Below are 26,331 nucleotides of genomic sequence, written 5' to 3'. Positions count from 1 at the left end.
CTAAAATAAATATTTTTTTTATTTTTTTTTTTATTTGTTGTGTTTTTTAAATTTTTTTCTCCCCCCCACCTTTTTTTTTTTTTTTTTTTTTTTTTTTTTTTTTTTTTTTTTTTTTTCTCCACAACTCCCACTCTTTGAATACAACCGCGCACATTTATCACAATGGCGCCTACGAGAACTGCGCGCACGGCCGCCGCGAAAGAAAATGGCACAGCAGCCGAAACAGCAGCTGCAGCTGATGGAACTCCCGTGAAGCGTGGCCGCGGTCGCCCCCCGAAGAACGGCATTGCGCCTCAAGCTAAGAAAGCTCCCTCGGGTCGCCCTCGTGGCCGCCCTCCCGGAACCGGCGGTGGTGTCAAGAAGGCCGCAAAGGCTACCCCCGCGAAGGCTGCTGGTACCAGCGGCCCTGGCCGCCGTGGACGTCCTCGCAAGAGCGACGCAGACGCCACTACGACACCGAAGAAAGGTGCGACTCCCAAGTCCGCGTCCAAGACCTCTAGTACCGGCAAGGGACGCGGTCGACCGCGCAAGAGCGATGTCTCCCCCGTTGAGGAGCCTGAAGAAGATGAGGACGCTGAGCACAATGATGATGATGAAGGTAAGACTCTGTAATTTATTTAGGGAAGGATGATAGTCATTTTGTTTTGGATGTTGCCGTGAAGACTAGCCTAGGTACGTGTTTATGAACAAAAAGCTAACATTTCTACTTGCGTAATTTATAGACGACGCAAATGAGGACATCGCGATGGAGTACGAGGCTGATGAAAATGACGCCGAGGATGACGACGCCGCTCCTCAAGAGGTAAGATCGCCCTATTCTCTTCTTCCCCTGTGCACTTATATATCCCAGCCTTTGATATACCAATAACTTACTAATCCCGGCTATACAGGAGGATTAGGGCACCGAAATCCGAGCGCTATACGTGGGAGCTTTTTTATCCAACGTCCTCAGACGTATCAGTAACGTGAGGGGTGCTAATGCTCCCCCGGAGAATTAAGGACCTAGAAACCTAGTTGCTTCTCTATCTACCTATCTATCCCCGTGGAAGCAAGTCGTTTTTTTTTTCTAACGGTCTTCTGTGTGAGCAAATAACTCGGTTGCATGCGGACACCAATGTCATAAGGGAGACACAGGGGAAAGGGGGGGGAGGGGAGGGCTTTCTTTTTATGATTGGCTGAGAATAATGGCGTTGATTAAGGAGGAGCCGGCTTTGTACACATAAACATACTCATACTTCCGAAGCAGCTATCGCTTCGTAGTCTATTCGTGACTACGATCTACTACTACTAGTGCTCCCTCACAGCTTGTTTATTACTATACGTCTCGATATTTTCCGGAGGCGAGAAACCAAGAACGTACGAAAAGTCTTATCTAACGCAGTGCATTGTCAATTTCCCGCCACACCTATGCGTACCTAGGTACTTATAATACGGAGGTAGGTAGGTAGGTGATAAAGGCATATCGTAGTAAATTAACCTGCGCGCTCGCGGAGTTGTCGTGGTATAAATACATATTAACGGGTGTAAGAAACCGTCTCACAAGCCCTATCCTTCTACCTCTCTTAAGATCCCTTTTTGAACTTCTGAATCATTCTACAAACCGAGCACCGAGCAAGGCTCCCCACATATCCATTCATATGCGCTTCCACTCCTCGAACTCTACCGCGAGGTGTTCCTTGAGCTGTTTAAAAGAGGCCCCGAAATTCTTGCCGCAGCGCCAGCACTTCAGGTCGGCATTCAGATACCCGGCCTTGCCAGGGTGTCTCCTCTCGTCGTCCTTCGCGAGCGGGAAGTCGGCGACGTCGATCAGGAAGGGCGTGTGGAAGCTGTTGTAGTGCTTGCGGTGGCGCATGCACTCCGAGAGCATGTCGGGCGCCAGCACGTGGACGTGGAGGTCGTTCATGGACGGGTGCGCGTGGATGCCAACCAGCAGCTCGCGCTCCCAGTCGCGACCCTTGGGCAGCTCAGTCTTGCCATCGCCATCGCCATCGCCATCGCCATCGCCATTCCGCCCGTCGAGCACGGCCTCGCGCTCCCGGTCCTGCGCGCTGTACCGCCCGTACCGCCGCTGCAGCTCCTTCGCCACCAGGCGCTTGAGCTTCCGGGTCTCGGCCTGCACGGCGGCGAGGAAGGCCGGGTCCTCGAAGGCATCGAACGGGTGCATGCGGCTGCGCGGCGAGCGCGGGAGGAGCAGCGCGTGCACGGTCGATTTCGGGTACATGTCGTTGATGGCGACGAACTCGTCGCCGTGGTAGATGACGCGGCTCGGCGGGAACGCGGCCGGGTCGTGGGTGTAAGCGCCGAGGCCGTCGCGCCTGTCGAAGGGTTTCCGCGCGGGGGCGCGTCTGGGGTGGGTTTGGTCTTTTTCTTCCTTGGCGGGCCTCTTGGCTTTTCGCAACATGAGTTCTGAGACTTGTTATGTTAAGTTAGATTTGGTTACCTTGAATGTATCTACCTTAGGTAGGGTAATGTTGGGAGTGTAGAAATGGGAGCTTGTCTCGGCTGGGTCAGGTAGGTAGGTAGGTAGGTACTTACAGGCGTTGCGCTTCGTACGTTGACTTACGCCGGTGTCTGCTGCGTCCGCGGCAGTCGGCGCTGTCCCTGCGATTTCCTCCTTGGTGATGGCATCTTCGGAATCTGAATCGACTGAGGCCATTGTTTTGCTTGTCTTTCGATTCGCGCGGAGGGGGAGAGCTCTCGAGAAACACCGTCTTAAGCCTGGAGATCTGCTTTGGTGATTTGCACTTTGGAGATACGTGGGTGGGAATGAGGAGGAGTAGGTTGGTTGGTAGAGAGTTCGGCGATAAAATAGAGCCGGAGAACTCGTGGTTAGAAGTAATCTTCACATTTCGTATTACGGTAATAACCCAAGAGATATGCGGGGTGAAATATTGTTGCACCTGTTGAATTATATACCTAGGTATGTATAGGTATAGAATGGATTGTTGATATTAGCCTTTAGTATTGTTGCTGTTTATAATTCGAAGCTTGCTTTTGTAGTTGTAAGTATTGTTGATGTAATGAGAGGCGAAAGTGGAAGCTTGTGTAAGGCGTTTACATGGTACCTACAATACGAGGTGCCTAGCCTAACCTACCTAGGTACCCAGGTGCATTACCTAAGGCCCCTATTTGTTTAGGTATGCGCCCCGAAGCTACACCTTCTATCTACCCCGCCATTGTACTAAGTGGGGACATGTAGGAGTAACAGGTGAAATTCACACCGTGCGGGGTAGTTGAAAATTGCCAATACCAAGAGAAACTTGACAAAAATGCTAGGGACTATCACTTGATATACAGTATAAATACCATTTCAACTGCAATTGAATACTTCCATACCAAAAGCATCTAAGTTCACACTACGTAGACCGCCACCGCATAAACACCGGCAAAACCGTAATTTTTATTGCAAGGCTTGTCATCTTCAGACGGTTCACAAACTTATTTCAACTCTCCAATAAATACATCTAGGACGCCAGATGGCTTATCAATATGGGGAAGAAAGGTAAGGATACGGCTACAGCGGCACCTTCAGGAGCTGCTGTGGCCGCTAACGCACCACCACCACCACCAACATCATCATCATCATCAAAGAAGTCATCCAAAACAGGTAAAAATACCACCGCTTCACAGCAAAATGACGATTTTATAGTGTTCACAAACTCTACGAATGATTCAAAATCTAGTAGAAAAGGTGGGGGAGGTGGAGGGTCTTCGAACGCGGGAGGAAAGAAATCTGGGGCCGGCGAGTCGACGACAGCAGAGTCTACGGGGCCTCCAAAGCCGACGGTAAAGCAGATTATCGGAGGAGCGAGTTGGACCGGTAAACTACCCGTAAACCTGCTCTCGGAGCATTGTCAAAGGCAGAAGTGGGACAAGCCTGATTACCAACTTGTAAGCGGCTTGTTTTGCTCAACTGCCTCGTGTACCTTAGTTAATGAATTCGAGTTAGATCAAAAGTTCGGAGGGCATCTCGTATTTCGTCCAGCTTAGTGCCAGAAATCCCAAGACTCAGGAGGTGCAGAAGCTACCTGCTTTTAAGCTACCACCAGACTATAAGAACCTGGTGATGAGAGAGACCCCATTAGAAGCTAAACATGCAGCCGCTACCTATGCTTTATTCAGGGTCTGTAGTATGAAAAATATACATACTACCCTACCCCCGGATTATAAAACACTATGGAAGAAATTCGAGGAACTAAAGAAGGAAGATGTAAAAAAGGGGAACGCGTGGATGTACGAGGCAGACCCGTTTGCTACTTTGAAGCAGCGAGAAGACGAGAAAGCTGCGGCGGAAAAGAAACGAAAGGAGCAAGAAGCTATTAGAGAAAAGGCGAAGAATATGCCTGGTGCGGCTGGTTTAGTCCTTCGAAGCAATGCCGCATCTTCTGGAGGAGGAGGGGGTAATCCTATGAAAGGATGGACGACAGTTCCCAAAATCGAAATGGGCCGGAAGACGCGGTCCCAATTAGAAGATTTGCTTCGACGCGAAGTAATCTGGAACCCACATGGTGTCAATATGCCAACTTCCCAGAAAGATGCTATTATTAAAGAACTCACCGGCTCTGGCTTTCGGAAAAGTCACGTAGAAGAGGCTGTCGAAGAATGCAAGGATCGCGAAGAGACTCTGGAATGGCTACTTATACACGTACCTGAGGATGACCTTCCCAGGTGGGCCTTGCCAGAGAGCTACAGCGCAGGTGTTTCAGTGGCTGCGACGCAGGATTTAAGGCGCGAAGCAGCAGTGAAGCGGCTTTCTCAATCGGGATACTCTGCTGAGCTATGCCGGAAACTGTATGATGAGAGGAACGGAAACGAAGGGCTTACTGCCGAGGCATTACAGCATTTTCTACTCTCCAGCGGCAACGACTCGGCACTGACAAATGGAACTGCCGAAGAGCCATTCATATCAGGTACTCCGGAGGAATGCTGGGACGAAGAGATGGAAAGTCTCTCATCCGTCTTCAGTGAACATTTCAAACGATTATCTGATGACGTCTGTCAAATACGCATTGACTCGGTTCGAAATGGATCCAAGAAAGACGTTGAGACCTACGTACAATTCCGCAAAACACCGCGGTATCCGTCCGAGGTTGTCGTGGCCGTGGTGGCGGATTTGCCCTCTTACATTAAACTCAGCATAGTCAAGAAGACTCTCGCTTATCTCATCGAGTCTCTCAGCGAAGAACCGATGAAGATTTACTTTGCGGTTGATTGGATTCAGCAGAATATTAACAGTATTATTGAGAATCCAGGGAAGCTAAGAGATATATCCGGTGTTGCATCTACCGCAGCAGAGACCCGTCACGTTATACCAGTGAAGCAGAGGTCTTCACGACATCCTAAACCCTTATCGTGGACTGTGGATATGCGTAGCAAGGAAGAATGGCAGAGGAGGCAGAATAATCCTGTTCTAAGAGAAATGCTTGCTCAGCGACAAAAGTTGCCCGCTTGGCAAGCAAGAGATCTGGTTGTCCACACAGTTTCACAGAAGCAAGTTACTATTATTGCTGGTGAGACAGGCTCTGGTAAATCTACACAATCAGTGCAGTTCATTCTAGACGATCTGTATAGCAAGGGACTTGGGAATGTCGCGAATATTATATGCACACAACCACGCAGGATCTCTGCTCTCGGCCTAGCGGACAGAGTTAGCGACGAACGTTGCTCAAAGCTCGGCCAGGAGGTGGGCTACATTATCCGTGGAGAAAATAAGACCGGCTCTCAGACGAAAATCACATTCGTTACCACTGGTGTGCTTCTGAGACGCCTGCAGACTTCTGGTGGCCGGACCGAGGACGTCGCTGCGTCGCTTGCTGATGTTAGCCACGTTGTCATTGACGAAGTTCACGAACGAAGTCTGGATACAGATTTCCTCTTGAGCATCGTTCGGGACGTCTTGAAACGGAGAAAAGATCTCAAACTCATCCTCATGAGTGCTACACTCGACGCGGCAACTTTTGAAAGCTACTTTACCTCTGAAGGACTCGAGGTTGGCTTAGTGGAGATTGCTGGCAGAACATATCCCGTTGAGGATTATTACCTCGACGATATAATTCGCATGACTGATTTCGCCGTAGACAATAACAGGTATCGTGATCGAGACGAGGGAATGTTTGACTCTACAGAGCAAGGTCGTGGCGACAAAGCACCGCAAGATCCTATTAACAAGACCATCCAGAAACTAGGTTTCCGAATCAACTATTCCTTGCTAGTTGAGACGGCAAAAGCTATCGACGCAGATTTATATCATAGCAACAAGAAGGGCGGCATTCTTATATTCTTACCGGGTGTTGCGGAGATCAACCGGACGGTTAGCCAACTCAAAAGTGTCTCGTCTTTTCATGTTCTGCCACTTCACGCCTCTCTCGATACACGCGAGCAGCGAAGAGTATTTACAACCCCCCCTCCTGGAAAGCGCAAAGTTGTAGTGGCCACGAACGTAGCAGAGACGTCGATTACAATTGATGACATCGTAGCTGTTATCGATACGGGAAAGGTGAAGGAGACAAGCTTCGATCCTCAGAATAACATGCGCAAGCTCGAGGAGACGTGGGCTTCCCGCGCCGCTTGTAAGCAACGTCGGGGACGTGCTGGTCGAGTGCAAGCTGGTAAATGCTATAAGCTCTACACGAAGGATATGGAACAGCGCATGGCCGATCGTCCAGAGCCAGAGATTCGACGGGTGCCTCTCGAGCAGCTCTGTTTGTCAGTGCGAGCCATGGGTACCAGAGACGTCGGTGCATTCCTGGGAAGGACACCAACACCGCCAGCTGTTTCTGCTGTTGAGAACGCCGTAAAGATGCTGCAACGGATGGGCGCACTTGATGGCGAGGAACTGACTGCTCTCGGACAACAACTGGCTATGATCCCCGCTGATTTGCGTTGCGGGAAGCTTATGATATACGGTGCCATCTTTGGCTGTCTTGACGAGAGCGTCTCAATTGCTTCCATCCTAAGCACCAAGAGCCCGTTCATATCTCCCCAAGAGAAACGTGATGAGGCTAAAGCTGCCCGCATGAAATTTTCTAGGGGCGATGGCGACCTTCTTACAGATTTGAGAGCATATCAGGAGTGGAACGCCATGATGGAGGGGGGTACGCCGCAGCGACAACTACGACAGTTCTGCGACGAGAATTTCCTCTCATACCAAACCCTCAGCGACATTTCAGCAACCCGCACACAATACTATTCAGCACTTTCAGAACTAGGTATACGCGAAAATCGCCTTGCGGGCAACCAACCATCGACGGCACTTGTGCGTGCACTTACGGCATCGGCGTTTACGCCGCAGATAGCGCGTATACAGTTCCCGGACAAGAAGTTCGCAACGTCGATGTCAGGTGCGGTAGAACTCGACCCGGAAGCCCGAACAATCAAGTACTTTACGCAAGAGAACGGCCGCGTGTTCATCCATCCTGCGAGCACCTTACATGATAACCAAGGATTTTCAGGCAATGCCGCGTTTCTGTCCTACTTCAACAAGATGTCCACAAGCAAAATCTTCATCCGGGATTTAACACGTGAGTTTGATTCTTTCGCATACCGCTAATAGACGTGTTACTAATTGCTCCTACTTTGTAGCGTTTAACTCCTTCACATTGCTCCTGTTCTCTGGCGCTATCGAGTTGGATACTCTGGGCAGAGGCTTGGTGGTCGATGGCTGGTTAAGGTAAGATAGCCATTTATATTGAAGTCGCCTCCCCCTCCCCCAAAGAGTTATACTAATTACCTGTCTCTTACTATAGACTACGCGGCTGGGCTAGAATCGGAGTCTTGGTTTCTAGACTGAGGGGCATGGTAGACAACATCATCGCGTTGAAGGTCAATGATCCAAATGCAGATGTGCGCAACAACGAGGTGATTAGAATGGTGGCTAAGCTCATAGAATTGGATGGCTTAGATGCTTAAATGGGTTTCACTGTCGTTCATTTGAGGTCTCAAAAGTATTGGCTGTTATGTCTTTGGGAATGTGCAAATGAATATTCGTTACGATAGGTGGATAGATTATTTTAGAAAATATGGAAACAACTGTGGATATTTGTAATGAATCTATTTGTCTTGTACAGTATGATATTTCTCGCTTGTTCTAGATGTGTTTGTTACCCTGCAAGCCAAGAACTACAGGCTTGTTTATCTCAAACTTCCGTGCTACTCGGTCTTTATTGATGTCATAGAAGCAAGACTTTAGGTAGGTACCTTAGGAGGTAGGTATTCAATATAAATTCCTATATGCGTGGAATTAACCGGGGAATTATATATATTGCTCCAATAACCGTTGGTCTTTTAGTTTGTCAAATTCGGATCCTTACATGCATACGTGTGGACCCGAAACCAGCCTCCTACGATGCAGGTCACGGACCTAGAGAGAAAGAGAAAACAGAGGGGCTTTTTACAACTGGAGGATAAACAAATGCAAGGGTGTAATAATCAGGTAAAGAAAGCATGAATCATCAAAAGGATCAGCGAATCCCAACGAATGATGGAATGTCAAGTATCAGGTTGACAGGTAAGGCACGCCTTAACATTCGATGTTAAGTGGGATACGAGCTCGCCGATCCATAATACGAACTTACATCTCTTTACCACCTATCTACCAGGAATTCGAATACCTAGACCGATAAGCAAGCAAGCAATGCGAAGGAAAGTTCCGGAATGCATCAGCTTTTTAGCTCACATGACATGGCACACCTATGTCCCTGTTTTGAGTTTCGGTCTTGATGGACTCACGATCAAACGGGCAGGGGATCTACTTGCGTGCGTATGCAGAGATGGTTTGAGATGCACTAATACGAGCTAGGCTTATCCACTTCGAGTGAGTCTTTGAGGGGTTTCTGGTGATGTGCCTGACCAATTCTAACCGAAACTTGAGAGGCTGGTTTATAACAGACAGCATAGGTAGCGTGTATTACACATACCTAAGTAATATATGAGGTATTAGGTATGCGTTTGTGGCGCAATAGAGAAATAAACGTATAAGAGGGACCGGTCTGACCGCAACACGCACCTCCGCTAATGGAGGACTCGAGATTATTCCATCCCGTCCTCCCGTGCGGAAACTTCATAATTCTGTAAGGTTTATATTGAGGGGACGGGTCGAGCGGAACGCTTCAATATCCCAATTTAGTCTTCTGGCATCATGTCGTATTACTTGGTAGGACGCGCCTCCAACCTTATTCGACCTGTCATCTGAAGTTTTAACTACTTGTCACCCGATGTTTAAACTTGCCCGTCGTCTGAGCTTGCTCTATATGCCAACGGGATTACGTAGGTAAGGTAGGCAGAGCGGGAGGAAAAAGAAAAAGAGGCCCCGTCGCTTGGGTTCGGGACGCTGCGGCTGGCTGGCTGGCTGGCTTGTCTAATCATCTATAGAGTATGCTCATCACCGAAAATAGTCTCATGTATCATCGAGGGGAATGAATACGACTCGCTAACCATCCTGCCTGATATCTAGTACTTCCACCAATGGTAAATAGAAAGGGGAGGAGCGAATAATATAGACATACCTTGTTTGTTTGGAATAAACACTAGGCTCACGCCAAATCTAGACGTGTACTATTATTTTTATTGTCATTATCATCCACGACTTGGGAGGATTGATTTGTCTCAGTCATCAACGAGGATTGGGGGAGGGAGTGTGTGTTGTCATAAAATACCAATTTAGGTTACCGATGACGATACCGATGATGGGCTTCAAGATCCTCGCCCTGCTAGCGGCCGTGGCCATGGCGCGCCACCCGCCGGCGAGGGTGCAGTCGAACACGAGCGAGATCGCGACGCAGTACTTCACCCAGAAGGTGAACCACACGGAGGACGCGGGGTCGGCGACCTTCAAGCAGCGGTACCAGCTCGTCACGGAGCACTTCGAGCCGGGGGGCCCCATCCTGTTCGTGCAGAGCGCCGAGGCCGGGATGCCCCCCATCAACGCGAGCGACTTCGTCGACTACGCGTCCAAGCTCGGCGCCCTCGTCGCCATGCTCGAGCACCGCTACTTCGGCGACTCCCGCCACGGGAGCTACCCGCTCCACTACAACCCGACGAACGTCTCCAACGAGACCTTCGGCGCCCTGACGCTGGACAACGTCCTCCAGGACGGCGTCAACTTCGTCAATTGGATCAAGACGACGGTCCGGGGCGCTTCGGATAGCAAAGTGATATATGGCGGCTGTAAGTAAACCGATTCCTTCTTTCTCTGTCTCTCTCACGACGTGAAGGGGATAGATGAGTGGGTGATGGATGACCGTTGATCTAACAGTACTTATTTGCAGCATCGTACGGCGGCTTTCTCGCCGTGTTGGCACGCATTCGGTATCCGGAGACGTTCTGGGGAGTGATTGCCTCGTCGCCTGCGCTGAATTCGTTCGGCCCCCTCGGCTCGAACCAATATAAATTCGATTCGGCGAAGTGGGCGAGCCAGGTTTACTACAACATATCGAAGGACGCAGCTTCCAAGATAAAAACGTCCATGCTGACTTTTAAGAAATGTCTTGAAGGTAAGACTCTCGCGTACCTCTAACCTAACCTATCTTGGGTACCTATTTAAACATTAGGTAACCTTTGAATCGTGTTATATTATTAAGTTAGGTTAGGTTTGGTAGGTATACATATAAGGTAAGATGGATATACTAACACGAACAAGATAATACCTGCGACACGACTATCCCCGACCTCAACGTATGCAAGAACTCGACGTCGCTCGGGTACGAGAGGCTGTACAACGCCGCTCTCAACACGTACCTCGCCGTCTCCAAGTACAACTACCCGTGGATCGAGAAGTACCCCGCGGCAAACCCGCTGCAAGACCTGATCCAGCAGACCCTCTCCGCCAAGACGGCGGGCGAAGTCCTGCGGATCCCGCTCCTCGCGGCGTCGTGGGCTAACACCACTACTAGCACTACCACCAGTAGCGCGGCGCCTTGCATCGACGGCTTCAACGCGAACATATCGCAAGCGAGCCAGGGGGCGGCAGCGGCGGCGGGCAGCCAGCCGGCGTGGACGGCCGTGACCTGCGGGTACTACGCGATCAACGACCGGTCGATCCCGGCGGACACGCTGCTGCCGGAGGCGTACGCGCGGGGCACGGTCGACCTGTGCCCGCGGGCGGGGTGGGAGGCGCCCGACTACGCGCGCGAGAACGAGTACTTCCGCCTCAAGTACGCACTCACGAGCGACGTGCTCGACGCGACCGAGCGCCTGCTTGTCGTGCAGAACGGGTACGACCGCACGGCGGCCATCGGCTCGCCGACGCTGAGCGCATCTGACAGCCGGAACCACTCCAGGGTCGTGCTGTTGGAGGGGACGGCACATGCGGAGGATGCGGTTTCGGAGGCGGTGGAGCCGAGGGGGGCGAAGGCGCAGATGGATTATGTACGTCTTTCTTTTCTTTTTGTGCTTTTTTCACTTGTTTGCCTTTTTGTTTTGCTTTCCGGTTATGCTATCTATATATTACTTACTGCGGATGTGGAGTGGAGCGGTTGCTGACTTGAGTTTATTTGAGTTGCAGATCCGAGAGCTTAAGCTGGCGCATCTTAAGGAGTGGCTCGGACAGGGCAACCAGACGGATTCCGGCTCTGCGACGTTGGCGCCGGCGCGTGGTACGACGACGACGTTTTTCGGGGTATTTTTGCTGGTTGTGTTTTGGGGGTTATTATGAACGATGCGATGCTGATGAATACCTATATTATGATGATGGAATGAATGATAAAGCATACATACCCGTACTTAATCTATAATATCATTGAAACTAATATAGCGTACTATTAGCTTACATTTAAACTTACCGGTAGACAAGATTTGTACATAAAAGTGTTATGATGCTGCTTATAGTTCCTCGTTGACGGCCCTCCGTGATAACTCCGCTTAAATCATTAAAGGGGTTAGGGGTTGTACATCCGCAATGAGCGCGTTTATAGATTGACTTGTAAGTTAATCGACGAATAAATTCTCCTGGTTTTATCTTGCTCGCTAATTCTTCATTTTCCCCCGCTGGTGTATATGTCGCGCCGGTGAAGCCAAGTCTTTATTGAAGTCTATTACAAACTCAAATCGCCGAGACGCGTGTTCTTAATCTAGAGCACATAACCCATAAATTATATCTAGAGCGTGGCTCTCTGGGACTGTATGTAACGTAATAATAGTAGTTATTTGCCAACTGCCGAACTAGTCACTGAATCTGTTATTGTCAGATAGGTATGGCTTCGGATTCGCCATCGCTAGCCACTTTTACTCTCTTTCCCTTACTACCACCCGAGCTGCGCATGAAAATTTGGCGGGAGGCGTTTCAACCCCGCGTGGTAGAGATACATCCGCAGAGGGACGCGGACGACAGCTATGCGCAACCAAAATGGGTATCGAACAGCGATAACCCCGCCGTCACGTCCGTATGCTTCGAATCTCGTGCCTTAGCGCTCGAGCACTTCACGGTTCTCTTACCCGTGTACAAGCCGCAGCTCGGGATTCCTGTGCCTCGGTGTCTGTACTTCTCGCCCGCTTCCGATATGCTCGCTATCATAGGCCAGGTCCGCTTCCCGTGGCTATCGGAGATCTTCCAGACCGTTCGGCAGCTAGACCGGACCAACCGCGGGCTGCGGCGCGTGGGGATGAGCTTGAGCTGCTGGCCGTACAACTACAAGTTCACGGCCTTGAAGATTTGGGAGAGACCTTTGTTTGTCGGGCTGGATGACCTGGTGCTTATCATGTACAACGACCAGAGGCCGCCTGATACTTTCCGGCGCGGCGAGGCTGGGCTAGAGCCGGTTCAAAATACGGATTCGCTTGCTAGCATCCTCAGGGCCAATCTACGGGCCATTTCCAATGTCGGCAATTTCTGCATTATGAATCTGACATTTCACTCTAGCTGAGCTCTGCATCGCGATATCGATTGGTCAGTTGCTAGCTACCTGATATGATGAACATTCTGCGTTATTACGTATGAGTTAATAGTTAGTATTAGGGTTCCTCCGAGACTCCTTGTTTGGATGTTGAATTCAAGTGCCTACCGAGTGGCTATCAACGTGTACTTTGTCATATACTACGCAGCACGACGAATCTGCCACATACGACCACGGGAACTGGAAATTCGGAATTTATTAGCTACTAGAAGTACTTCAAAAGCTAGAGTCTGACGAAAGTCATTGATGGATTTTTTTTGGTCTAAAAATGTAAGGGGAGAGGGCGGGGGGGAAGAGCCCAATAATGATGTATGTAAGGGACGACAGTAGTTTAGGTATATTTGAATGTTGATGCTACATCTAGGTAGTAGATACAAACTGTAAGCACCGTTATTATCATTCAAGATTGCTAACGACATACTGTACGACCTAAGCATGGGTATTACTTGATATCTCTCGGGGCTTGGTTCACATTTAAAACTTACTCCAATCAACATTATTTCAACTATTGATATGAACTGTTGATATGAACTGTTGATATCACAATCAACCAGTTCCTTGGAAGCTATGTTGCTGGGAGTGTGACTAGTATCAGTTCTAAATTCAGAAATTCTCATGTAGATAGCAATCATTGTGCACATGCACCGTCAACTACCACCCATCAACCGTCAAGATGCATCATCTCGGACTTTACTCGCAATGTGGTATTTTTGCCGACATTATATTCAAACACGAACGGGTAGTAGACGTATGAACAGCGTACCTTTAGCACTATTTTTCAATCCTGTTTTATATCGCTAATATGGTGTGGTTTTCGGTAACGATGAGTCGACTTCGTATCGTGGGCAAACGCGATCCTTCCTTTTCCCAGACATAGCACCTAATATCACAATGGTAAACGGGTTCACGTTATGCCGCCGTCCCAACTGCCAAACATGCGCAGCCTCTCCTCGGTTTATACCTACCTAGGTACCTAGGTACCTATGCACTACGAATGCTTTCACATATTTCGAGAATGTTGCGAAAAATTCGACTCCTTGGATCAACTTTGGGCAGCCGCCGCGTGAAGAAGTCCTTGGCAAAGAGCACGCCCTATTTACCTATCTTTTTGGTAACCAACTTGATACTATCTCACTAAACGCGCTAGCCCAAGCGTGCCAATTTCCGCGACTGTGCAAGCTTCCAGTTGAACTGCTGTGCAGTCTCGGCGCATAGCTTAGCTGCTAGAATATCAGCTGGCGGCCCAGAACCCATACTCACGATGTCACCGGGGGATATTTTCTCTTGGAAACGCGGCGGGACGCTCGAAAAGTATTGCGAAGCTTCCTCGCCGCTTATGCCTCTAATAAGACTTACTATTGATTTCGACGGAATCAGCAGTATGGAACATATATCAGATCAACCTTCCAACGAGGTATCTTCTGTCAGTTTCCGTTATATCGTAGAGCAAAAGAAAACGACTGCCAAGTTCTCCGCGCAATTTAAGGTATGCATTTTATATTATTAACTTAATTTTCCTGGGTTCGTTAATCATGTTTAAGAATGGCTTCTTACGTCTCGTACTGCCGACCGGTCAACCAACCCCTAGAATATGGAACTCCACAATGGACCTATGGAACTGCCATCGGCTCGATGGGATACTGAACTTTTGGTTTACGTCTGCTAGAGAGGTATCTACTTCATCGAACCGCTTCTGAGCTAGGCACATCCTGACTCGCATCCAGCAATATAACATGCGGCCGCAGACAGCCTTGAATAATCATGAGAGCTTCCTGCCAATCTCGGTCTGCAATCCATTCCCACTGCCCATTCGAATGAATGGCCATATGACCAATAGCATGATCCTGTATCATAAGCTTCGTTGAAGATAGTCTCGAATCCACGCCCAATCATCAAGAAGCCCAATTTATATGCCCTGTCAATTTACTATGTAGAAGTACCCTAAAGATGACCCTTACAGCTTACATTAGGCATGTTAGGTCTTCGCTCACATACATCTAACCTATATGTGTTTACAGCTGAAAGACAAATCACCTCTCTCCCATAGGTTAGGAAGGTACCTAGGTACCTAATTTATATAAGTGGAATAAATGGAGAACTGGTGAGTAAAAGACCTCCGGATTTACATATTTAAGCTCAGATACGGAAGGTACCTGTCATGACGATCCGGGGAAGTGGTACCAGATTACGACGCGTACCTAAGTCACCGGAGGCTCTAAAGAGGTCTCGCCTGTTTAAGACAGACAAGTCTTGCAGATTTCAAAGGCCATGTGGTAGACCTGTGCATACATATCGGTCTGCATACACACGGATGTGCATAGTAACCGTTGTATAAAAGTTCATGTGGCCTATGGTATAGTACCTAATGTAGTGTATAATAGGTAACCACCTAGCATACTTGCCATAATATAATCCTGTATAACAGATACATAGTATGCAGGCTTGCTGGAGGTACGTCATGTAGCTAGGTACATGTAATACGACCCCACACTCCCGCAATCGCTCACGCTAAAGCCCGCGTCTGTATCCAATGGGGTTGGGTTCCTGTCCCTCATTGGTCCGTATTGCCCGAAACGGCATCCCGCCGGGTCTCTCTATTTTCGGAGTAACTCGTTCCAAGTTTGCTGGTTTAAAAGCTTATCAGTGGTAATTACCTATGTATTATTTATTATATTCTATACCTGAATTAAGGAGTCCTGATGTGCAAGTGGATTTAAATCTTCCATGTCTCGATTCGACTTAGCTGCTGATTATTAGGTAGCGTTGAACGAACATCGTTGCCCCCCACGCTGTCACGAATAAAGGTTAGACTGCGGCTTATAATTCCCGCTGTGCCCTTTTTCTTCTTCCTCTCCTCTCTCTTTTTAAGCCAAGCCGTCAAAGGTTCGGCGGTGAGGAGGAGGAGCTACTCCGATGTGACGATCCTACTTAAACCTGGAGGGACACAACAAGTTCGCGCGGGTACACACACACAACGTGTCCTACCTCCAAGGTTAAGGGTACTAAAACCACCACCTCGTTTTTTTTTCTTTTAATTTAACCCGGGACTACGAATAACTAACATAACCTGAACTGTTATTATATTATTTCCTGCTCTATCTATCTAACCCTCCGCCTAATCCCTCCTTCCCCTCCCCTCCGCCTCCTTCTTTGTTGTCGAAATATTTCCACCTCTAGAAGGTAAATATCCCTAGACAACAATAACAACAACAATGGCGGAACCAACAAACACCCCAATGCCAACGGCACCGCCAACCCCACGCTCCACCTCCCCCGCACTCGGCGCCACACGCCCTGGCAGCACCACCCTGAGTCCTCCTCCCCCCAAACATTTCGGAATACCTCTTACGTCGTCGTCGTACACATCCCTGTCCGTGCTAGGGGGTCCGACAACGAAGAGCAGCGGCAGCAGCAGCAAACCCGTGGTGCTGCACATCGGGGACCCCGTCAAGTACAACCCGGAGACGTACGCCGAGTTCGCGAGCCAGTTCGAGGTGGTACGCCCGTCCGCCGACGAGCGCCAGCGGCCCGCCTTCGTCCAGGCCCTGCGCGAGAAACGGTGGGGCGACTTCTCCGCCATCTTCCGCCCCTTTTGGGGTACCGGCGGCGAGATGGGGAATTGGGACGCCGAGCTCGTGTCCCTCCTGCCGGATAGCGTCAGGGTCTTCGCGAGCGCCGGCACGGGCTTCGACTGGGCTGACACGCAGTTGCTGGGCGAGAAAGGTATGTGATAACTCTTCTTTATAAAAGGAGGTAAGCATACACTAATAGCACACAGGCATCGTGTACTGCAACGGTGGCCTGGCCGCTGCGGAGGCCGTATCCGACTTCGCCCTCGCCTTGATTATCTCAACGTTCCGCGCGCTCCCGTATTGCATCTCGTCTAGCGCAACCTCCGAGACTTTCCAGGCGTGTCACGAGAACGCCACCGCGCAATCCCACAACCTGCGCGGTCGCGTCTTGGGGCTTGTCGGGCTGGGGAATATCGGCCAACAGATTGCGCTTAAGTGCAGTGCTGCTTTCGGCATGGATATCATATATTACGATGTCGAACGCAAGCCGCCCGCGCTCGAAACTCGTTTGCATGCCCGCTTTGTGAGCAGCCTCGAGCAGCTTGCGCGTCAGTCCGATTGTGTCGTGCTATGCGCGCCTGGTGCTGCGGGTCAGATTATCACCTCGGAGAGCCTGAGATGGTTCCGACCTGGTGCGCGCCTCGTCAACGTCGCGCGGGGATCTCTCGTCGATGAAGAAGCAGTGGCCGACGCGCTGGAACAGGGCTGGCTTAGCAATGCCGCCCTTGATGTGCACGCCGATGAGCCCAACATCCACCCTAAGTTATTAGCACTTGCGGGAACCAAAGTTCTCCTGACATGCCATAATGCTGGTGGAACTGTCGAGACCCATATCGGCTTCGAGGAGCTCGCTATGCGCAATATCATGGCCGTATTAGCTGGCGGACAAGCTATTACGCCCGTTAACACGCAGTGGTTGAAAAACAATGCCGTGTCGTAACAGGACGAGACTGGATATTGCGGCCGGTTTATACCAGCCAAAAGGAAATACTTTTACGTTACTAAACAACGCAGCGGCCCTGACTGGGCTGAAGGGATACGTTCCCCGGAGGTTTGGTTTCCTCTTTCAGCGAGTATGCGAGCGAACGACTCAAGGAATATCTAACAAACAAAATATCGCGAATTTACTTGAGAGGGATTAAATACCCATAGATGTAAGAAAAAGGAGCATCTGTAGATAAGAAATTCGGGGGGCGGGGGGTTGGGGTTAAGGAGGGTAGGAGTAAAGAGGAGCGGCTCGGATAGGGGTAAAAACGGAAAGGTAGGTGTTTACATGAGGCGAAAGATATACTCCACTTGCCTCTACATGTATGAAATCGGCCATACGAAGTATATATCAAGTATATACCTACGATACAAAGTAGATGAAAATCCTACAATCATGTGGCAATGGGATGGTTTAGTGTGAATACTAATCGGAGCTACGATTTAAATGCTACAATCGGGATGTTTTTGGTAAGTCTACGACGTATGTCAACCAACAGCATAGAAAATACCTTATTATGCAGTCCATTTGCGTAGGGTACTTAAGTGTAAGCTACCTGATGCTACGAGCTGCTACCATGGAGCGTAATGTCCTATAGACAAGATGCTTGAGGAACTATGTACGAGGCCTTTGGTCTTGCAATCCCTTGAAGTCCTCGTGTCCAAACCAAACCACGGAGGAGGCACCTGAAACAGGAAAACAAAGGAAAGAAAACTCTCGAATACAAATTACGTCCCGACCAAACGGCGCGGACCAAGACATTGCCTTGTCGGGGTAGGTAGGTATCCATTACTCCGTTCGCATACCCATGTCACATCACATCATATCGAACCGAATGAAAACTCAACGCAACGCAGTGCAAAAACAGCTAGCTAGAGCTGCGAGAAACCAGAGACACCGAGGCTTGTTCGATGTTAAAGACTTATGCGAGACCTCGCCTTAGGTACGAATTATTAGGACCTGGTCTCTCCTTTTTCTCTTCCCCTTTTTCACGTTCTCTTCAAGATCAGCTTTTCCAGCTTCTGTCGTAATTCATCAAAAGTAGAATTGAGCCTTGCACCAGCGTACTTTCTTCCTTCCTTCATTCTTCTTTCTTTTTTTATTATTCACTCCTTAAAGAAACCTTACTACAGCCAGCCCTACTGCCGACGACGGCGAAAAGAACACGAAGACAAAGGCCTTCAGTTCAGATGTTCGTAGGTAAGGCAAGGTTCTTTCGCCACCTACTTAAGATCACGAGCCTCCTCTTCTTCCTGCTGCTCTTCTCTCGCAGGACCCTCCTCGACAACGGAGCCGATAGCGGTAGCGGTGGCATTGTCGTCGCCGTCGCACGCACAGGCCACGACGCCCTCGGCGCCCCGCTCGGCCACACCCTGGACACCGCCGGCGGCAGCCAGAGGGTACTCGCCGACGGGGTAGCGGGAGTAACTCGGGGGTGGGGACTGGCTGTCCTGGTCACGGTCATACTGCTGCTGGGAGTAGGCATAGCCGTAGCCGTATCTGTAAGCGGGAACGCTCTCGGGGCGCGCGCGCACCCCCGTCATCTCGTGCCACTCGTACTCAGGGGGACTGCCGGAGGCGGAACCGGAACCGGAACCGGAGCCGGGGTTGAAGATTCCAATCGAAGAACGGATGATGCGCTCGCGGCGGGTCGGGGTGTACAGGTACGCGGGGGCCGAGGTACGGCGCGAGTCCGGCGCGATGCCGGAGTCTTGCGAATACACGGAAGAGGCGGGGTACACGCGGATAGCGGCTGAGTGCTGGACGAGGGTGGTGGGCAGAGCGACGAGGATGTTGGGGAGAACACCACCACCATCACCGTTACCGTTACCGTTACCATTTGCCACGCCGGCGGGGAAACGAAAGGCGTCGATGTGGTTGTGGACGCGGAAGTGGTTTCTCACGGCTTTCCTGCGGTTGGATAGGCATGAAACGATGAACAAGCCGCCAAGGATGATAGTGAGAATGGAGCCTAGGATGCTCCCTATGATGACGCCGACGGTGGGAGAATTGCTGTTAGTAATCCTGTCCGTGGCGGCGTCTATCAACGAACCCTCGCTATCGGGGTAGACACTGGTGGGGAGAGCATCCAGCTTGGTGGCCGTGTTGACAGACGATCCGGTGAGTGTTGCGTCGACGATGTACTCCGGAGCATCTAACATAGTGGCTATCGTCGATGCGTTCGCACAACGAAACATGGATCGCACAGGCGTGCCAGTCCATTGATACGTTGCGCAAAAGCCGTAGTAGCTGTCGGTACTATAGGGGGGGATGAGTGTTAGTCTTTATAAGGCATATCGATGAAGTGAGGAAATAAAGAAAGAAATAAAGAAAGGGTTATAGCTTCAACGACTACACAGATGGGGGTGGGGGGAGTATATGCTTCTCATGATAGACTTCATAACAGACTCAAGCATAATATGAAAAGGTAAGGAGTGATGAGAAGGGGTAGAGTAGAAAGGTAGTAGACAGGTAAGTAATTAATAGATAATTAAGAAAGAGAATATAACTTACCAACATCCGACTCCCGAGTCAGAATCGCCACAACCATCAGTCTTGGAAGCAGAGAAGTCGACACACTTGGAGTAGAAAGCCGATTTTGTGCCGGAAACGCAGGCGACGACGTTGTTGGAGTTGGTAGCGCAAATCGCGCCATCTCCGCAGACGAAAGCTTCAGCTGAGCATGATATTTATTGTCAGTAATGATGTGCGGATTTAGAAGTGTGTAATCTTATTGTTGGGAGGTGTGGTGATACTTACGAGAGGCTCCCGCCAAGTAGCCGCAAGTGACATCATTCACCCATTCTTGAGAAGAAACAGCGCGGCGCTGGGGAACATCAAGAGCACGTTGGGTATCAGAAGCCACTCCATCAGGAGCAGGAGTAGGTTCCGGAGTCCATTCGGTGCGAATAGTCTGAGCCGCGAAGCCGGTCTCGCGGGGAAACATAGAGGCGACGGCACTCGATTCATCAGAAGCAGAAGCAGACGACCAGTCCGCGCCGACGAAGCCGCCGGCGAGGCCGATGGCGGCCAGAAGGATGAAAATAAACGGAACGCGCATAGTGGGAAGACGAACCCGAGAACTTGGTGGGTTCACAAGGGGGGATTGTAATACTACCTTCGAGGTTACCTCTAATTGTTCCTTCGGGAAGAAAGAACGCAAAGCGAGAGTTGGGGGATAAGGTTTTGCAGAAGTTTAGTGTGTGGTGCAAGGCAACGCAGAAGCACTGCAGAGGTAGGTATTACAAGGCACTTCCTAGGAAGTAGGATTAAACTGTATTGTAATGAGGTTGTTATTGTAGAAGGGTGTGTGTGTGGAGAAACTAAAAAAGATAAGAAAAAGAAGAAAGGGAAGGGAAAAGGAAATTTCAAATTGAATTTTGAAGGAAGAGATGGTGCGGGATGAGACTTGGAATTACACTGAGTGCCTAGAAGGAAAGAACCCGGGGCTGGTAGTTGAGGGAACAAAAATGGCAAGTAGGGTAAGAGCCAATAGAGCGGCTCTAGAAGAAGCTTAGGGTGACTATACTTGGGTACCTAGGCCATGAGGGGGGATATCGTCAAGGACGATGAGGGTGACGATGGTGGGGTAGGGCGTAGGGCGTAGGGCGTGGATATGCTGGACAGTTGAGTATGAGTATAGTGACACGGGATACGACTAGCTACTGCTCTACAGAAGAGAGGGAGAGAGAGAGGGAGAGAGAGTTTTCAAAGAGCATAAGGCTATAGGCGTTCAGGGGCTATGTGTAACCCCGGCGAACATCTATAGGAAGACGAACAAGACAACTAGTATTATAGCGCCGAGACGTATAGCATGAGACCAGTCTACATCATCTGAAAGGGGTGGTAATCACCTTAGCTTTACTTTCGAACTTTGCAACTAAGCTAAGGTATCTTGAAGAAGAGAAAGAATAGACAAGTAAGTTGACAATGGTCTGATCTACATCCGAGAAGGTGTAAATGTGAAAGAGCCGCAAGGCTAAGCTATATGACATATTAAGCGGCAGCATATTCTGTAATTCCGGGATAGTCGATCAGTGGACAAATCTCAAGTGTGTCGGCTATAGTTATAGTTATTGTCCAGTGCCACTCGACTGTTTTTTATGAAAGAAAGCACAGTATAGTGGCACAAGATATCCGGCTCTAATAAGGCCACGCTGTGTGACTTTCTTATCTGAGTTATGTATTTTCCATTGTCCAGTTTTGACGAATGGTGTGCTGTTAAGAGGGTTGCTTTTCTGGCCGTTAGACTAGAAGATAGCGTCTTTTTTCGTGTTCGTAACTCACAGTTGACGTTAGTCAACTACCGGGCTTTTTTTAAGTGCCTAAGGTAAGTTGTTAATCATTATTTATATACGAGACCTGCGTAAAGAGACAAGTCGTAGTATCGTAGGTTACGGAGGACCATATACGAAGGACGTTGGAAAGTGACCAGATTAAAAAAAGCTGATACTGGCAAAGAAAAAGAGTAACTGGAATATGAATTTAAATAATCGTAGTATTTCTTAACTAGGATATATATATCATGCAACCGCGCCAAGAAACTCAGAGCAAGGTCCAAAACAACATTGGGGAATTCCCACACCTTAAATGGACAGCAGCCACGCCGGTGGACCAATCGGAGCTCCGTACGGGTACGGCGTTTCCGCATCGGCCGAACCCACCGGGAGGGTAGCCAATAAGCGGCCGGGACGGATGCCGCTAAGGGAAGCTCAGGGAGTGCATGTACATCGGTACCTAACCTTACACTGGATAGGTACTTGCACAGGCTAAGACAGATTTGTCAATTGACATGTATATCTATGACCGTTGTTGTCTTTTGTCTTTTCAGGTGGCTAACAGTAATCAAAATTGTTGACTTTGGGTAGAAATTCAATTAATACCTAATCTTGTGAACGTTTAACAATTATCTTTGTGCTGGGTACTTGGATGCATCACCTCATACAAATAGGGCAGTCTATGTCCTACATTAGAACGTGCCAAGCGTCGAACATAATTGAAATCAAAGCATGATGTGTGTAAATATTTAGGCCACTGAATATTCTAAACATGATTTACATGGAGGAGATAAATAAGCCCCATTATTGTCGAGTGTTGAATATCATATATGTGTATCATTAGCTAAGTAGTCGACAGGGGCTGAAATACGAGCAGACTCAATCAAACTGAGGAAGTTGATGGGTATTCCAAAGCACTGGTATTGACCTCTTGAGATAGACTGATCTCCCAGAAAAGAATAAAATAAAGACTGCTGCAAGGATCATATTTCTTGTGTCCGCGAAAGCCCGCTGTTGCTCCTGAGCCTTTGGTATAAGCCAGTACTGTTCCAATACTAAATAACGCCTAGCAATCTGAGCTATCCTATCCTCCCCCGCGCCAATATAATGATATTATTTCAAAAAAAAAAAAAAGATTCATGCTTTTGGCTTCTTTCGAACCAGCCCAGCTCCAAGAACATTGGCCTTAGGTTCTGACTCGGCCTCGGGGCCAACAGATGTGGTGGTCGTACTAGCATCAAGCTTCGCCTTCTTCCTAATAAGGCTATCGCCTAGCGTATTAACTGCTGGAGAAGATAAGACAGATTCACTCGTGGCCTCATCAGCTGAGCGCTTCTTCCTTACCACCCCAGACAAATTGTTGACCGTCTCCTCTGTACTGGATGATGATGCCGTTGAATCGACAGCTGCTCTCTCGCCAACTATCTCCAGTGCCCAATTTTCGCCCATGTTCACCTCTCGGGTCCATCGTGCAGTGCTTAAGACTCCTTGTTCCAAAGTTCCAAACTCGAGATGTAGTAGTAACTCGATGGCTCTCTTATAACTATTATCATTCAAGACGACTTGGCCTCTTCCATTCTTCGGCCAGAAGTAATACGGCGTTTCGACCAACTTTGGGAATTCTCGTTGACGAGTCTTAATCTGAGGCTTCCTGGGGATGATTGGACCGCTTAGAACTTTCTTCGCTTTGTGTTTCCGTCGAAGCTTTCTTGTTCTCAAGCCATTCAGTTTGGATGATGAAGCGCCGGGAGTCGTAAGAGAAGTATTTCCCCGCTGGGTAGGTCGTGGTGTAGTGGGTGGCGTTACGTCGTCGGTTGTAGTACTAAACGAAGCGTTCGGTGTAGGAATGGTGGCTGCGGGCTTCGCGGTTGACGAGCTGGGTTTCGAATCGGCTTTAGGTTCAAAGACAACCCATAGAAAACCGGTTAATCTACCACTGGAACACTCTTGCCGGAATGCCATCATCTCCCAAAATTGATCTAGTGTTTTTGGTGTCTTCCAACCATTCAACAATTTGGCCTTTTCGGCTGTTGATTCCTCTAGCTCCTGAACAAAACGCGCCTTTGGATCATCTGGGTACATGGGTATGAGGGACCTGGGATGAACATTGGTACCAAAGCTGTCCGGGTCGTTCGTGTACGGTGATATCTTCTCGAGAGGATGGTTCAACGTCCAGTTGGATGTTGCTAGACTTGTTCGGGGCAAGAAGGCTCTGGTCTCATAATTGTCTAACCCAGGAATGACCAAGTATCCATGCATGGATTCCCAGGGTTTTCTTACGTCCTCATAGTCGGCACCTTCAAGTAACGTGTTGAGCACTCGACACCACCACTTTACCAAGCCTCTATCGTCTAGTATATGCTTGCCATTATTTTTTACGCTTCCTGCAAAGAGATATTGTGATTGAGCTCGGGCGAACAGGTTTACGACTAGTTGTTTTGACTGGCGTCTTCGATTGGCGACTAAGAAAGCAAGAAAGCAAGAAGTAATCTCTCGAATTGGAGATGGTGTTCCTTTGGGGAGATTCAAGAGGTTCAAGTATCCAGTAGAATCTGCCTTGGAGACGAATATGATAGTAGAGAAAGATGTTGTGTATATGTAGATCTCTAGTCCTAGAACCAAAATTTCTTTTTCACGATGGGCCTCCTCTTTCCCAGCTCCGATGGAGATAGCCAAAAAGTGCTTCTCACAGTATGTTTTTAACGGTTTACTTGGTCGCCTATCTTTGGAATCGCTAGAAGTGTTATTATAAGCAGGAGGAAGACAAAGAGGGTCGGCTATCGTAGGAGGTGTCGAGAGGTGATAGGCGGTAAACTTGCGATCCTTGGGTAGGACTTTGGCAAGCTCTGCGGCGAGAGGGTGAGAATCAACGACGCGATCACCGTCGCGAGTTTGCGCCGTGGTGGCCATTATGAAGGAAGAGGATAGAGAATACGAAAGAAGAAAAGAAGAGAGAGAAAGAGGGAAAAAAGAAAGGAGAAGTATAGAATTAGATTGTAGGCCTTAATTGGCACGTAGAATTCGAGATTCCATATTGGTAAGACTCGCGATATTCACGAATGACGACTTCGTATAAACGAAGACGCGTTTTGGGGGAAGATGGAGATGAAGAAGAAAAGAAACAAGGGTGTACTTATGCAGCTACGGTATATATGGAGCGCTGACGGAATGCATTTAACTAGACCCAGTCGATAAACTGATAAACTGATAAACTGATAAGCGATAGAGTTTGATAGCTGACTGATATTGATATCAAGATCGATCAATACCAGGTACCTAAGCAGCTAAGGTTAGGTACTAAGGTACTTTTACCTTAGATACTTATCTTGGACGATTGATTGGTTAAAAGTTTCTAGCGTCGCGGCCCACCCGAAAAAGTTCCGCCGCAGTTTGAACCTTGGAATTAATTGCGAATTGCGAATTTCCATTTGTACATTTTCGATAATGCGATGAGAAATTCCAGTTCCAACTTATAGCCAATGGCCTCCAACACCTCCCGATCTACTACGAGGCTTGCTCGTCAAGCTATAAGATCCTGTTCGAAGCAGTCTACGGCGTCATCCTACCGCCCCGCCGTATCTTTCTCGACTTCGACAGCCCGCTTGACAGAAAATGTAGAAAATGTAGAGCAACAACAACAACAACGACAACGCCCACGATGGTCGTATACGCCCGAGAGGATGAAGGCGCCCTTCTCGCCTCATATCACAAAGGACCCTAGTCGAAGGATTTGGAAGGTTAATTCGAGCCCAGAGAAGCTAGACGAAGCCTTACAGAGATTTTTGGGACACGAGGGAAGTCGCATGTTGTCGGATGAGTTGAAGTGGTTGGCGGTAACACATAAGAGCTTCGATCAAGGACGAAGAGGTTTCAACGATCGCCTAGCCTTTCTGGGTATGTTGCTTACCTATGTTGTTACTTATTCTGCTTGTGAGAAAGAAATATTCATTAACTTTCCCACCTCAGGCCGCCAAATATGTGTATTCGAATGCACACAGACCATTATCAGCAGCCCCTCTAGCTACAAGGGGCCAGAGAACGATCCTTTCGCGGATAGGCGGGAACCGTTCGACGATCCCGCTCTACGCGGAATCGACAACCTTTTCGAGATACAACCAAGTGACGTATTCGATTACAAAAAGCTAGCTAGGTTAGCTATAGACACCGGATTAACAGAAGTAGTGAGGTGGAAACCGAGAATGGTAAGTCGCATTCTCCTATAGAAACAAAATACTGGTAACTGGCAACTGGTACTGACGAACGATCTCTAGCCGGATAATATTAAGGGATCCGGATTCGACCCTATTATGGCCGGTGCCATCTATGCTATTGTTGGCGCCATCGCGCTGCAGCGGGGAGGCAAGATAGCCAGCCGGATCGTGAGGGAGCGGATAATGAGCAAGCTCCGGTCATGAACAACCCCGGGAATGTAAATTCAGTGTACAAATATCACGTACAATGTATAAAGAAATAAAAAACAAAAACATACCTAACATATCACAGTCGATGTATAACCTGGTGATACCCCATAGATGAATTCATATTCAACTCTTCACCTCATTTACTGAAACCTTTCGATGACTTTACCTGGCAACCTAGAACGTGGCCCA

At 48.9% G+C, this 26,331-nt stretch overlaps 10 protein-coding genes across 10 annotated transcripts in view; 7 read left to right on the top strand and 3 right to left on the bottom strand.

Moving 5' to 3' along the window:
- The window catches only part of F4812DRAFT_442322 (uncharacterized protein), a 1,051-nt gene extending 140 nt beyond the window's left edge, over nucleotides 1-911 (top strand). Inside the window, exons 3-4 of the mRNA XM_047935304.1 lie at nucleotides 77-598; nucleotides 723-911. Of these exons, the coding sequence (XP_047786803.1) occupies nucleotides 163-598; nucleotides 723-868 (582 nt within the window). The 5' untranslated portion in view covers nucleotides 77-162 and the 3' untranslated portion in view covers nucleotides 869-911. The remainder of the gene's footprint in view (nucleotides 1-76; nucleotides 599-722) is intronic.
- A 722-nt stretch (nucleotides 912-1,633) lies between these two features.
- Nucleotides 1,634-2,656, bottom strand: F4812DRAFT_462545 (HIT-like protein; the record flags this gene model as incomplete). Its single annotated transcript, XM_047938065.1, has 2 exons — nucleotides 1,634-2,412; nucleotides 2,536-2,656. The coding sequence occupies 2 exons, from the start codon at nucleotides 2,654-2,656 to the stop codon at nucleotides 1,634-1,636; spliced, it is 900 nt and encodes a 299-aa protein (XP_047786802.1).
- Nucleotides 2,657-3,349: 693 nt separating this feature from the next.
- On the top strand, nucleotides 3,350-8,105 carry F4812DRAFT_442318 (P-loop containing nucleoside triphosphate hydrolase protein). Its single transcript, XM_047935303.1, has 4 exons — nucleotides 3,350-3,891; nucleotides 3,950-7,520; nucleotides 7,582-7,669; nucleotides 7,746-8,105. The coding sequence occupies exons 1-4, from the start codon at nucleotides 3,490-3,492 to the stop codon at nucleotides 7,906-7,908; spliced, it is 4,224 nt and encodes a 1,407-aa protein (XP_047786801.1). The 5' UTR covers nucleotides 3,350-3,489; the 3' UTR covers nucleotides 7,909-8,105.
- A 1,563-nt stretch (nucleotides 8,106-9,668) lies between these two features.
- On the top strand, nucleotides 9,669-11,650 carry F4812DRAFT_462543 (uncharacterized protein; the record flags this gene model as incomplete). Its single annotated transcript, XM_047938064.1, has 4 exons — nucleotides 9,669-10,164; nucleotides 10,266-10,490; nucleotides 10,637-11,364; nucleotides 11,501-11,650. The coding sequence occupies 4 exons, from the start codon at nucleotides 9,669-9,671 to the stop codon at nucleotides 11,648-11,650; spliced, it is 1,599 nt and encodes a 532-aa protein (XP_047786800.1).
- A 156-nt stretch (nucleotides 11,651-11,806) lies between these two features.
- F4812DRAFT_156402 (uncharacterized protein) lies at nucleotides 11,807-12,977 on the top strand. Its single transcript, XM_047929766.1, has 3 exons — nucleotides 11,807-12,115; nucleotides 12,187-12,880; nucleotides 12,950-12,977. Exon 2 carries the CDS (start codon nucleotides 12,189-12,191, stop codon nucleotides 12,855-12,857), a length of 669 nt encoding a protein of 222 aa, XP_047786799.1. The 5' UTR covers nucleotides 11,807-12,115; nucleotides 12,187-12,188; the 3' UTR covers nucleotides 12,858-12,880; nucleotides 12,950-12,977.
- A 1,171-nt stretch (nucleotides 12,978-14,148) lies between these two features.
- On the top strand, nucleotides 14,149-14,584 carry F4812DRAFT_462541 (uncharacterized protein; the record flags this gene model as incomplete). Its single annotated transcript, XM_047938063.1, has 2 exons — nucleotides 14,149-14,373; nucleotides 14,429-14,584. The coding sequence occupies 2 exons, from the start codon at nucleotides 14,149-14,151 to the stop codon at nucleotides 14,582-14,584; spliced, it is 381 nt and encodes a 126-aa protein (XP_047786798.1).
- A 961-nt stretch (nucleotides 14,585-15,545) lies between these two features.
- F4812DRAFT_442291 (uncharacterized protein) lies at nucleotides 15,546-17,919 on the top strand. Its single transcript, XM_047935302.1, has 2 exons — nucleotides 15,546-16,610; nucleotides 16,666-17,919. The coding sequence occupies exons 1-2, from the start codon at nucleotides 16,100-16,102 to the stop codon at nucleotides 17,397-17,399; spliced, it is 1,245 nt and encodes a 414-aa protein (XP_047786797.1). The 5' UTR covers nucleotides 15,546-16,099; the 3' UTR covers nucleotides 17,400-17,919.
- A 246-nt stretch (nucleotides 17,920-18,165) lies between these two features.
- Nucleotides 18,166-20,569, bottom strand: F4812DRAFT_467072 (uncharacterized protein). Its single transcript, XM_047938603.1, has 3 exons — nucleotides 20,205-20,569; nucleotides 19,959-20,121; nucleotides 18,166-19,703 (listed from the first exon to the last, which is right to left on the bottom strand). The coding sequence occupies exons 1-3, from the start codon at nucleotides 20,503-20,505 to the stop codon at nucleotides 18,668-18,670; spliced, it is 1,500 nt and encodes a 499-aa protein (XP_047786796.1). The 5' UTR covers nucleotides 20,506-20,569; the 3' UTR covers nucleotides 18,166-18,667.
- A 1,756-nt stretch (nucleotides 20,570-22,325) lies between these two features.
- F4812DRAFT_442285 (histone acetylation protein-domain-containing protein) lies at nucleotides 22,326-24,869 on the bottom strand. The gene has a single exon (XM_047935301.1). It carries the CDS (start codon nucleotides 24,629-24,631, stop codon nucleotides 22,859-22,861), a length of 1,773 nt encoding a protein of 590 aa, XP_047786795.1. The 5' UTR covers nucleotides 24,632-24,869; the 3' UTR covers nucleotides 22,326-22,858.
- A 268-nt stretch (nucleotides 24,870-25,137) lies between these two features.
- F4812DRAFT_442283 (RNase III domain-containing protein) lies at nucleotides 25,138-26,300 on the top strand. Its single transcript, XM_047935300.1, has 3 exons — nucleotides 25,138-25,615; nucleotides 25,688-25,923; nucleotides 25,993-26,300. The coding sequence occupies exons 1-3, from the start codon at nucleotides 25,201-25,203 to the stop codon at nucleotides 26,134-26,136; spliced, it is 795 nt and encodes a 264-aa protein (XP_047786794.1). The 5' UTR covers nucleotides 25,138-25,200; the 3' UTR covers nucleotides 26,137-26,300.
- The last annotated feature ends 31 nt before the right edge of the window (nucleotides 26,301-26,331 follow it).

Source organism: Daldinia caldariorum (genome assembly GCF_022478825.1).
Source record: "Daldinia caldariorum strain CBS 122874 unplaced genomic scaffold F4812scaffold_19, whole genome shotgun sequence".
Classification (NCBI taxonomy): domain Eukaryota; kingdom Fungi; phylum Ascomycota; class Sordariomycetes; order Xylariales; family Hypoxylaceae; genus Daldinia; species Daldinia caldariorum.
This window is presented reverse-complemented; position numbering and strand designations above follow the sequence as displayed.

What these genes read in the sequence shown, in the direction of transcription:
- F4812DRAFT_442318 (XM_047935303.1), top strand. Translation starts at nt 3,490, where the DNA reads ATGGGGAAGAAAGGTAAGGATACGGCTACAGCGGCACCTTCAGGAGCT. An exon ending in CTTCATCCGGGATTTAACAC is followed by an intron (nt 7,521 to 7,581) that starts GTGAGTTTGATT and finishes CCTACTTTGTAG; the next exon opens with CGTTTAACTCCTTCACATTG. An exon ending in GTGGTCGATGGCTGGTTAAG is followed by an intron (nt 7,670 to 7,745) that starts GTAAGATAGCCA and finishes CTCTTACTATAG; the next exon opens with ACTACGCGGCTGGGCTAGAA.
- F4812DRAFT_156402 (XM_047929766.1), top strand. Translation starts at nt 12,189, where the DNA reads ATGGCTTCGGATTCGCCATCGCTAGCCACTTTTACTCTCTTTCCCTTA.
- F4812DRAFT_442291 (XM_047935302.1), top strand. Translation starts at nt 16,100, where the DNA reads ATGGCGGAACCAACAAACACCCCAATGCCAACGGCACCGCCAACCCCA. An exon ending in GCAGTTGCTGGGCGAGAAAG is followed by an intron (nt 16,611 to 16,665) that starts GTATGTGATAAC and finishes AATAGCACACAG; the next exon opens with GCATCGTGTACTGCAACGGT.
- F4812DRAFT_467072 (XM_047938603.1), bottom strand. Translation starts at nt 20,505, where the DNA reads ATGCGCGTTCCGTTTATTTTCATCCTTCTGGCCGCCATCGGCCTCGCC. An exon ending in CTACTTGGCGGGAGCCTCTC is followed by an intron (nt 20,122 to 20,204) that starts GTAAGTATCACC and finishes TATCATGCTCAG; the next exon opens with CTGAAGCTTTCGTCTGCGGA. An exon ending in GACTCGGGAGTCGGATGTTG is followed by an intron (nt 19,704 to 19,958) that starts GTAAGTTATATT and finishes CCCCCCCTATAG; the next exon opens with TACCGACAGCTACTACGGCT.
- F4812DRAFT_442285 (XM_047935301.1), bottom strand. Translation starts at nt 24,631, where the DNA reads ATGGCCACCACGGCGCAAACTCGCGACGGTGATCGCGTCGTTGATTCT.
- F4812DRAFT_442283 (XM_047935300.1), top strand. Translation starts at nt 25,201, where the DNA reads ATGGCCTCCAACACCTCCCGATCTACTACGAGGCTTGCTCGTCAAGCT. An exon ending in CGATCGCCTAGCCTTTCTGG is followed by an intron (nt 25,616 to 25,687) that starts GTATGTTGCTTA and finishes TTCCCACCTCAG; the next exon opens with GCCGCCAAATATGTGTATTC. An exon ending in TGAGGTGGAAACCGAGAATG is followed by an intron (nt 25,924 to 25,992) that starts GTAAGTCGCATT and finishes AACGATCTCTAG; the next exon opens with CCGGATAATATTAAGGGATC.